Genomic DNA, 11,270 nt, shown 5'->3' with positions numbered 1-11,270 from the left:
CCACCCACCCACACACACACATACAGCCTTTTGAATTCTCACTCCATTTGCAAAAGAGAAGAGGGGTTAATTTTTGCTGCTTTCCTCTGTATCCTGCTGTGTTTCCAAGGATCCAGGATCTTATTTTGGGGAGCACAGAGACCTGCACAGGAATTCTTCAAATTTACCTCCATTGAAGCTTTCTGATATGTAAATCATATTTGAATGACTGGAACATCTTTAGCTAGCCAACAGCCCCGAGTCATTAATTGTCTTAAACATGAATGTTTATTTAGGACATCCAGAATAAGATAATGCTTTTTTCATTAGCACAATGTCTATTCATAAAAGAATATAGAATTTTCTGATTCTGACTGACAGAATTCAATATATTTTCCACCAGTTCAAGGAGAACCATACTGTAGCATTCATTTTGGAGGCTTTGGTTCCTGAGACTAGAGTATCTTCAACTTGTTGTACAAGATGTTAGTATTAAATTAAAGTGTGATTATCAGGATCTATATATAATTTGACACTTCTATCTTTTCTCAATGTATAGAACCCATGGGTAAAGGCAGCAGAGCTTAATAGCTGCATTGGCAAACTCTTTTGTGCTTTGTTGAGTTGGTTTTATGGGTCAACCTTCTGTCTGGGCACAGTGTTATCTATTTGCACATCAGCTGTGGTTGCTTGGGTCTTGCCTGATTGCCAATGAAACCCTTAGAGGAAATGTTATCTCCGTTACTCAGCAGCAGATGCTGAATAGTTAAGGCTTGTTGTTGTTCAGTCGCACAGTCGAGTCCGACTCTTCGCGACCCCATGGACAATCTCCCGCCAGGCTCTCCTGTCTTCCGCCGTCCTCCGAAGTTGGCTCAATTTCATGTTCGTTGCATCGCTGACACTGTCTAACCATCTCATCCTTTGCCGTCCCCGTCTTCTTTGACCTTCAATCTTTCCCAGCATCAGGGTCTTTTCCAGTGAGTGCTCCCTTCTCATTTGGTGGCCAAAGTATTTGAGCTTCAGTTTCATTATCTGGCCTTCCAGGGAACAGTCAGGGTTGATTTCTTTGAGGATTGACTGATTTGTTCTTCTTGCAGTCCAAGGGACTCTCAAGAGTCTTCTCCAGCACCATAGTTCAAAAGAATCTATTCTTCGGCGCTCGGCCTTCCTTATAGTCCAACTCTCACAGCCATACATGACTACTGGGAATACCATTGCTTTGACCATGCGGACTTTTGTTGGCAGGGTGATGTCTCTACTTTTTATCATGCTGTTTAGGTTCGCCATCGCTTTCCTCCCAAGGAGCAGGCGTCTTTTAATTTCATGGCTGCAGTCACAGTCTGCGGTGATCTGGGATCCCAGGAACGTGAAGTCTGTCACTACTTCCACGACTTCCCCTTCTATTTGCCAAGGAGTGATGGGGCCGGATGCCATGATCTTAGTTTTTTTGATGTTGAGCTTCAAGCCCACTTTTGCGCTCTCCTCTTTTACTCTGAGCAAGAGGCTCTTTAGATCCTTTTCACTTTCAGCCATTAGAGTGGTATCATCTGCATATCTGAGGTTGTTGATCTTTTCCCCAGCAATCTTAATTCCCGCTTGTGATTCATCCAGGCCAGCATTTCGCATGATGTACTCTGCATATATATTAAATAAGCAAGGTGACAGTATACATCCTTGTCGTACTCCTTTTCCTATGCTGAACCAATCAGTTGTTCCGTATCCGGTTCTAACTGTCGCTTCTTGGCCCTTATACAGGTTTCTCAAGAGACATGTGAGGTGGTCTGGTACTCCCATCTCTTTAAGGACCTGCCATAGTTTGTTGTGATCCACACAGTCAAAAGCTTTAGCATAGTCAATGAAGCAGAAGTAGATATTTTTCTGGTACTCTCTTGCTTTCTCCATAATCCAGCGAATGTTGGCAATTTGATCTCTAGTTCCTCTACCTCTTCGAAACCCAGCTTGTACTTCTGGTAGTTCTCTATCCACGTACTGTTGAAGCCTAGCTTGTAGGATCTTGAGCATGACCTTGCTAGCGTGTGATATGAGTGCAATTGTGCGATAGTTTGAACATTCCTTGGCGTTGCCCTTCTTTGGGATTGGAATGTATACTGATCTTTTCCAATCCTGTGGCCACTGTTGCGTTTTCCAAATTTGCTGGCAAATGGAGTGCAGCACTTTAACAGCATCATCTTCTAAGACTTTGAATAGCTCAGCTGGAATACCATCACCTCCACTAGCTTTGTTGTTAGCAATGCTTTCTAAGGCCCATTTAACTTCACATTCCAGGATGTCTGGCTCGAGGTCAGTGATTATACCGTCGTGGTTGTCAAGGACATCGAGGTCTTTCTTGTATAGTTCTTCTGTGTATTCTTGCCATCTTTTCCTAATCTCTTCTGCTTCTGTTAGGTCCCTACCGTTTTTGTCCTTTATCATGGCCAGCTTTGCATGGAACGCTCCCTTGATTTCTCCAACTTTCTTGAAGAGATCTTGAAGAGTTAAGGCTAGAGAGAGTGAAAGAATGGTGGTGTGATATCTGAGAACCTTCTATGTTTACGGCTACTTCTGTGCTTGTTGCTTATGGCCAGTCTAGTTGGAAGTGGAGATGTTAAAGGGATAGAGACCAAGAGGGACCTTTGCCACCTCCCCTACTGCTTGTTCAGGCCACTGTATCCCCTGGAAAGCTACTTCTAACTGTCAGAAGATCCTTGGGAATAGTGCGCAGCAGTCTGCTTTGAGAAGCTTTTAGTTGCTATAAAAGATACATATTCTGCATTCTCAGCTCACATGCTCCTGAGATGGTTTTCATTCATAGTAATTTAAAAAAATTAAGCAATGTATCAATAAAAAAACAAAAAATAACCAGAGCTGCATAGTAGCATCTAGTATAATGATTACTCAGAAATGCCCATTCTCTGTGAAAACTAGAGTTTTAACATTTGTTGCTGGGGGGGTGGGGGGAGGTTCTGGAAACTTGAGGGGGAATGATATATGCAATACTTTCTTATAAAATCTAAATATATTGCTCTGCTTTAGTAACATAAAATACGTCATTTATAACATATCAAAGTGTAGCATTTGGTATATTTATACTAGAATGCCATAGTATTCAACAAATACCATAGTGAAAGACCTAATACTTGAAAAAGAGCTACAGAATGCCGCACTTTATGCCATCTTTGCATATATTGCATAGGTTTTGCTGTCTGAGAGACAGGAAAAACAGCAGTGAAAAAATATTTTATTTGGACAAATGGTCTCATACAGTTACAAGAGGACTAGCAGCATATTTGGATATAGAGTTAAAACATGAAACTCTTGAGTTAAAAGAACTATTACATACACTATACTGGCTGTGGCCAAATTAGTCACATTTAACTAGTAAATGCATGCTTGAAAATATGCACTGTGTCTGCAATATGCACAGAAACAAATCAGGAGAAAAATAATATTATGCCAGATGAACAAGGATGGGGTGGAATTAACAATTAACAATATTAACTGCATCAGCAACAAAAAGTAGAATCAAACTAAGGCATTAAAATACCTGTGGAAATATGAATGTTTTCACATGGCACCCAAAGCTTAAGAAACTTGGGGCTAGATAAATTAGCGAAAGAGGTATCTTAGAATTTATACCAACCAGCAGTCTTGATGCAGAAATCTTGAAACTTATATGTCTCTTCTGCCTTATTTCTAAAGGAATATTTAAGGACCAGAAAGGAAGGAAGAGGCTGTGTGCATTGTAGCTGAAGAGAGAACATAACAGGGAAAGTACCCTGAAGGAAGCTGTCTACAGCAGGATCTCTGAAATTTGCTCTCTCCCATCTCTTGGGGATGGGGCAGAAAGCAGGCAGTATGGTGAGTCAGGTGATCACTGGAAACTGGGATTTTAATTCCAAAACCCTTGAGCAATGTTAAGTAAAATTAGGTACCATCCTTTTTGGAACTACGTAGTGATCTTTTAATAATACTATTGTAGTGCAGGTGAGTGATTTTCAGAGACATTGTGGAATTGGCCATTTGACAGTTGCTGCTTTTGTAGTTTGTTTAGGGCTTTCAAGTAGTTTTTTATTTACAACTGACACTTCGATGAGTTTTACACATTTCAAAAATATGCTTTATTTTGATCTGAGCTATTATGTATATTTTGGATTAAATGTGGATTGTACAAGTAAAGCAGGTAGCTTTCATTAGTATAAGCAGACTTTTATTACCTTGCCTGTACAATGTATAGAATCACCTAAAACATAGAAAAGTAATACGAAATTCCTTTTCCCATGTTAACATGTTGCATACATCCTTTAGATTTAAGTTTGCAATCTATAGTGCATTATGTTTCCTGGGCATGTCTTGAGGTTTTCATTTTTGTCAGACAGTATCCCATAGATAGAAGCAAACTTTTCCATTGCTCTATAGAAATAGTAAGCTTCTGATATTTTCAGTGGGATGTTAAACCACTAAATTACATATTTATTTATGTATTCTGACATTTGAATCCTGATTTTTCTCTTGGATGAAGGTGGCTTACCATAATAGTTAAAACATCCCCTGCTAAAATAACATAAAATAACAAGCTCCAAATCCCAAATCAGTTGTGTTTGAAAAGCTATTGCAGCGAAATTTTAGATGGCAGTTGTAATACAATTGGTACTTGTAAATATAAATAACACAGTGTGAGTAGGTTCACTTCCAAAAATGGACAAGGCTACATCTGCTGATATAAATCTGCTCATTTGTCACTTCATACTTTACTCACAGGGCTATGGAGCATGATTGTGGCATATAGTGCAAGTATGGTTGCTGTTGAAAGTGGTGCTTGCTGACAAAATTTTGCTCACGAAGAACTGCAGGAAGTTTCGTAACTGCTACCACCGTTGGTTTCCATCAATTGCAGTTGAAGCCACGGGACTTCATTGTGGCTGAACCAAGAAGTGTTTGACCTCTGGCAATGTGAGCTAAAGGTAATGTTTAGTTCACATTGCCAGGAGTCAAACACTTCTTTGCTGCTCATGACCCCTAGCTTTTAAAAAAGGCCTAGGCAAATGGATGGCAAGTCTTTTAAAGATGATTAGCCATGATGCTGCTATGGAACCTAAGTGTTTAGCAGCGGTATACCTCTGAATGGCACCTCTTGGGGGAGTAATACAGAAGGTAGCCATCATCTTCACATCCTGCTTGTGAGCTCCCAGAGGCATCTTGCTGGCCAGTCCTGGAAACAAAATGTTGGAACAAATGGTTCATGTGATCCAGCAAAGTTTCTTACCATCCAGACTAGCAAATTATACTTTTGAAACATAATAAAAAGGTTATTCTCAATCAGCAATAAAAGAGAATATGCAAAAGCCAAGAACAATGTTTTATAACGAAGCACTCCCTCCAATTCCATTATTAATTTTCAAGTAGATGGGAGTAAAGGGAGTTGACCAATGTAAATAGAAACTTAAAAAAAATTAAGCTTCATTTTGGAGTGGCCATCATGGTCAATCTGACCTTGACAGTCATCTTGTATCGCAGAAATGATTAAAGCAGCTCAATCTGCAGATGTAAGCAAAAAATACTTCCTGTAGAATAATAATTACTGATTGGAAGTTCAGAAAATGGCAAACATACAAGTATTTTCCTCCTTCCCATCCACCCCTCCTCCAGCTTTTAACAATTAGGCCCAAGCTCTGATAAGTTTGGGGCCACTTTTAAAAATGCTTGCCATCAACGTCACCCCTCTAGCACAGCCAGCCCTTTCACTGTCTGGTGAAGGCAGTGATAGTGAGGTCTTGGGGAAGCTTTTGTGTGGGACCTCTTTCTGCCTCCTTCCTAGAGTGTTGTAATGGTAGTGTTGCTGTCACAAGAGAGTCTGGAAAATGTGGTTTTGCAAGTTCCTGAATCCATACTGTGGATGTCCAGGGAGTCTGCATGCCCAAAGTGTCCTTAATCTGAGGCTAGTTTAGAATGTGTAACAAGTCTTGAAGTTTTTTCCCCCAAAGCTTCTTGAAACAAGGATATTTGCTCACAGAAAATCTGTTGCAGTTAACTGTATTGTCAATTAATGGCTAGTTAATGAGTTAGTTCTTTAAGCCTTACTATGTGCAGATGTCCTGTTAGAGAGAGAAAAAGCACAGGCACCATTTTCTTCCTTCCTCCAAGGATGTGTGTGGATTTTACAGATAAACACCTGTTCATTCAGAGGATCACCATCTCCCTGTCCTATATATATAATTCCCTTACATATTGGCCATTTCCAGCTCTCCGATTGGCTGTGCAGTACGCTCCATCAACCATTGGCCAGTCAACCGCCACTCAAGAGTACTCGCATGCCATTGGCTGGGGGCTGGGTCCACTCCTCTCCCCCACCCACTGCCAGCCTGGACACTCTTCCTTCACAGAATAAACTATCAAAACGTTGTCTCTCCTGATGGACACCTCCTTCTTGGCTCCTGTGGGACTAACTTTTCCCTCAGTGGCTGTTGCTAGGCAACCAAGCTTGGTTCTGTCAGTACAAAGGCAAAGGAAGGAAGCCCTTTCCAGGCCTTTGTGAGGAACTCATTGGGGCCAGTCCTGACTAGGGTTGCCAGCTCCAGGTTGGGAAATTCCTGGATATTCTGTGGTGGAGTCTAAGGAAGCCAGAGTTTGGGGAGGGGAGAGAACTCAGCTGAATAGAATGCCATAGAGCCCACCCTCCAAAGCAGTTATTTTCTCCAGGGGGGAGAGATCTGTTACCTGGAGTTCAGTTGTGATACCATAGAGTCCACCCTCCAAAGCAGTTATTTTCTACAGGGGGGAGAGATCTGTTATCTGGAGTTCAGTTGAGATAACCGGCAATCGTCAGGCTCCACCTGGGGGTTGGCTCCCCTAGGTGTAGCAATTAGCACTTCAGAGCAAGGTCTGCTAAACCTAGGTTCTTGCTGTGGAAGTTGAGTGGGTGATTTCGCACCAGCCACAGACTTCAGCCTAACCTACTATACAGGGTTGTTGTGCAGATCAAAAGGATCTTGTATTGCAGAAATGATTAAAGCAGCTCAATCTGCAGATGTAAGCAAAAAATACTTCCTGTAGAATAATAATTACTGATTGGAAGTTCAGAAAATGGCAAACATACAAGTATTTTCCTCCTTCCCATCCACCCCTCCTCCAGCTTTTAACAATTAGGCCCAAGCTCTGATAAGTTTGGGGCCACTTTTAAAAATGCTTGCCATCAACGTCACCCCTCTAGCACAGCCAGCCCTTTCACTGTCTGGTGAAGGCAGTGATAGTGAGGTCTTGGGGAAGCTTTTGTGTGGGACCTCTTTCTGCCTCCTTCCTAGAGTGTTGTAATGGTAGTGTTGCTGTCACAAGAGAGTCTGGAAAATGTGGTTTTGCAAGTTCCTGAATCCATACTGTGGATGTCCAGGGAGTCTGCATGCCCAAAGTGTCCTTAATCTGAGGCTAGTTTAGAATGTGTAACAAGTCTTGAAGTTTTTTCCCCCAAAGGTTCTTGAAACAAGGATATTTGCTCACAGAAAATCTGTTGCAGTTAACTGTATTGTCAATTAATGGCTAGTTAATGAGTTAGTTCTTTAAGCCTTACTATGTGCAGATGTCCTGTTAGAGAGAGAAAAAGCACAGGCACCATTTTCTTCCTTCCTCCAAGGATGTGTGTGGATTTTACAGATAAACACCTGTTCATTCAGAGGATCACCATCTCCCTGTCCTATATATATAATTCCCTTACATATTGGCCATTTCCAGCTCTCCGATTGGCTGTGCAGTACGCTCCATCAACCATTGGCCAGTCAACCGCCACTCAAGAGTACTCGCATGCCATTTGCTGGGGGCTGGGTCCACTCCTCTCCCCCACCCACTGCCAGCCTGGACACTCTTCCTTCACAGAATAAACTATCAAAACGTTGTCTCTCCTGATGGACACCTCCTTCTTGGCTCCTGTGGGACTAACGTTTCCCTCAGTGGCTGTTGCTAGGCAACCAAGCTTGGTTCTGTCAGTACAAAGGCAAAGGAAGGAAGCCCTTTCCAGGCCTTTGTGAGGAACTCATTGGGGCCAGTCCTGACTAGGGTTGCCAGCTCCAGGTTGGGAAATTCCTGGATATTCTGTGGTGGAGTCTAAGGAAGCCAGAATTTAGGGAGGGGAGAGCTGAATAGAATGCCATAGAGCCCACCCTCCAAAGCAGTTATTTTCTCCAGGGGGGAGAGATCTGTTACCTGGAGTTCAGTTGTGATACCATAGAGTCCACCCTCCAAAGCAGTTATTTTCTACAGGGGGGAGAGATCTGTTATCTGGAGTTCAGTTGAGATAACCGGCAATCGTCGGGCTCCACCTGGGGGTTGGCTCCCCTAGGTGTAGCAATTAGCACTTCAGAGCAAGGTCTGCTAAACCTAGGTTCTTGCTGTGGAAGTTGAGTGGGTGATTTCGCACCAGCCACAGACTTCAGCCTAACCTACTATACAGGGTTGTTGTGCAGATCAAAAGGGGGAGAGGAGAATGATGTAAGCTGCTTTGGTCTCCACTGTGGAGAAAAATACTAGTTTTCCTCCTGGGGAACCATCGGTGCCAATCTCCAGGTGAGGGCTGGAGATTACTCAGAATTAAAATTGCTCTCCAGATGGTAGCAATCAGGAGCAGATAACGGTAGGTTGATGGTTGCCTGGGAAGGAGATAGGATTGCCATCTGCAGGTTGGGATATTCTTGGAGATTTGAGGGGTGGAGCCTGAAGAGGGTGGGGTTTGAGGAAGGGTGGGACCTCAGACAGGTACAATGCCATAGACTCCACCCTCCAAACCAGTCATTTCCCCCTGGAAAACCATTATTGCCAGTCTCCAGGTGAGGACTGGAGATCACTCAGAATTACAACGAATGCTTCCTGTAAGCTGTGAAGTCTTGTGAGCAAAAATTCTACTTTGTGAGCTATTGGCATTAAAGTTGTGAGTGAGCGATTTGGCTACTGCATAAATTAGTTTGCTCTGGAGCCATCCTTCCTGAGCGAAGACAAAAATGTGTGAGCCAGAGGCTAAAAAACTGTGAGCTAGCTCACACTAACTCAGTTTAGAGAGAACACTGATTACAACTGCTCTCCAGATGGCAGAGATCAGTTCCCCTAGAAAAGATAGTGGGCTCTGTGTCATTATACACTGCTGAGGTGCCCCCCCCAAGACAGCCAGTGTGATGTAGCATTTAGCGCTTTGGAGCAGGGTCTTCCAGACCCAGGTTCTTCCTGTGGAAGCTGATTGGGTGATTTCAGACCACTCAGAGATTTCCAGCATAACCTACCTCACAAAGTTGTTGTGCAAATTAAAAGGGGGAGAAGAGAATGATGTGAGCTGCTTTGGTCCCCACTGTGGAGAAAGACTGTACTTTTCCTAGGTAAAGGCTACAGGGAGGGGGGAAGAGATGGAAACCTGAAGTCAGAGGGGTAGATAGCGGTATGTTGATGATTGGCTGGGAAGGAAATAGGGTTGCCACCTCCGGGTTGGGAATACCCTGGAGTTTTGAAGGGCGGAACCTGGAGAGGGTGGGGTTTGAGGAGGAGCGGGACCTCAGACAGGTACAATGCTATAGACTCCACCCTCCAAACCAGCCATTTCCTCCTTGGGAACCATTGCTGCCCTTCTCCAGGTGAGGGCTGGAGATGACTCAGAATTAAAACTGTTCTCCAGATGGCAGAGATCAGTTCACTTGGAAAAAATGGCTGTTTTGCAGGATGGACTCTGAATCATTATACTCTGCTGGGATTGCTTTCCCTCCTGCTTAGGTCCCCACTGAGGAGAAGAAAGACTGTACTTTTCCTAGGTAGAGGCTCCAGGTGTGGGAGGGAGATGGAAAACTGAAGTCAGGGGGGTAGATAACAGTATGTTCATGGTTGGCTGGAAAGGAGATAGGGTTGCCACCTCCAAGACAGGTACAATGCTATAGACTTCACCCTCCAAACCAGCCAATTCCTCCTGGGGAACCATTGCTGCCAATCTCCAGGGGAGGGCTGGAGATCACTCAGAATTACAGCTGCTCTCCAGATGGCAGAGATCAGTTCCCCTGGAGAAAACGGTAAACTCTGTGTAACAGCAAATTGATGCTGAATGCCCAGGGTCAGGGCACCCGCCCAGAGCTTGTTGTATTTATTTTCACAACGGGCCTTATTCCTAGTACTTACATAATTGCGCTGATATATGGAAGTCTGTACTTGAATATTTCCACTAAATTCACTAAAATCAATGAAATGTACAGGAAATGTTGGAGATAAGAATTGGTTTTTCCCCATTAACTGTATTTCCTGTGTTTTATGTTTTCTCATAGGTTATCTCGCTGGATATTTCTTTTCATCTGAATTAGGTAATGCATAAGAAGAATTGCTTGAAATTATGATGGATTTTAAGTGGTACCATCAAGAAAATAGGCTTTATAATAAATTTTATGTCTGACAAGTTGTACAGCTTTTTATGTACAACGATGACAACCACTCATATGAATGGACATGTAACAGAGGATTCAGACAGTGAAACAAAAAATGTGGATCTTGCACCTTTTGAAGAACCTCAGAAGCATAGAGAGATGGCTGTTGATTGCCCTGGTGATCTGGGCACCAGGATGATGCCACTGCGGCGGAGTGCTCAACTTGATCGAATTCGACAACAACAGGAGGATTTGAGGCGAAGGCGGGAAGAAGAAGGAAAGAAACAGGAACTGGACCTAAATTCTTCTATGCGGCTAAAGAAGCTAGCTCAGATTCCTCCCAAAACTGGAATAGACAATCCTATGTTTGATACAGGAGAAGGAGTTATTCTGGAGAGCCCACACTGTGCTGTGAAAGTCTTAGGTATGTGTTGCTTGCAAATGGAATGAAACTTTCATATACTTTAGGCCTCTTAAAACAAGATTTGCTTGGCTTGGCTTGTTAGACAATAGTTCTAAGAAGAAACCACCCACTAATTGTTCTGATTACACCAATTGCTTTGATCATAAAATGTGATAAAAGCACTTTAATTCCCATTAAGAAAGTTTTCAGAACATGATACTTGTTTAGCAATGGCTACCTCAGATGTGCCCAAGGCTGGATTTTTAGCCACCACTAATGCTGTACACTGATGGTGGTAGTGAAATGATGTGTGCTTGCTTGACATGAAAGCTGAATCAGAAGAGAGCCCTAGAGGTAGGAAAGTTTAAGGAATATGGAACCTAGATGCAGGGTGGCTGAAGAGAGACCAGAATAGTCAGTGGCTTGTGAGGGGAAAAGAAACCATGGAGCCGGGACCAGGGAGACAGGTAATTGAAGTAAGTGTTGGCCAGTGACACAGGAAGAATGGGGGGAGT

At 43.0% G+C, this 11,270-nt stretch overlaps 1 protein-coding gene across 1 annotated transcript in view; it reads left to right on the top strand.

Annotated features, from left to right (window-relative positions):
* Positions 1–10,278: 10,278 nt before the first annotated feature.
* MPP5 (membrane protein, palmitoylated 5) overlaps positions 10,279–11,270 on the top strand; it is a 54,941-nt gene continuing 53,949 nt past the window's right edge. The window contains exon 1 of the mRNA XM_015413316.1: positions 10,279–10,776. Coding sequence (XP_015268802.1) covers positions 10,374–10,776 — 403 coding nt within the window. The 5' untranslated portion in view covers positions 10,279–10,373. The remainder of the gene's footprint in view (positions 10,777–11,270) is intronic.

This window comes from Gekko japonicus, unplaced genomic scaffold (genome assembly GCF_001447785.1).
Source record: "Gekko japonicus isolate JY-2015 unplaced genomic scaffold, Gekko_japonicus_V1.1 scaffold32, whole genome shotgun sequence".
In the NCBI taxonomy this organism is placed as follows: Eukaryota; Metazoa; Chordata; class Lepidosauria; order Squamata; family Gekkonidae; genus Gekko; species Gekko japonicus.
The sequence above is the reverse complement of the archived record's forward strand: the minus strand, read 5'-3'. Positions and strand labels throughout refer to the sequence as shown.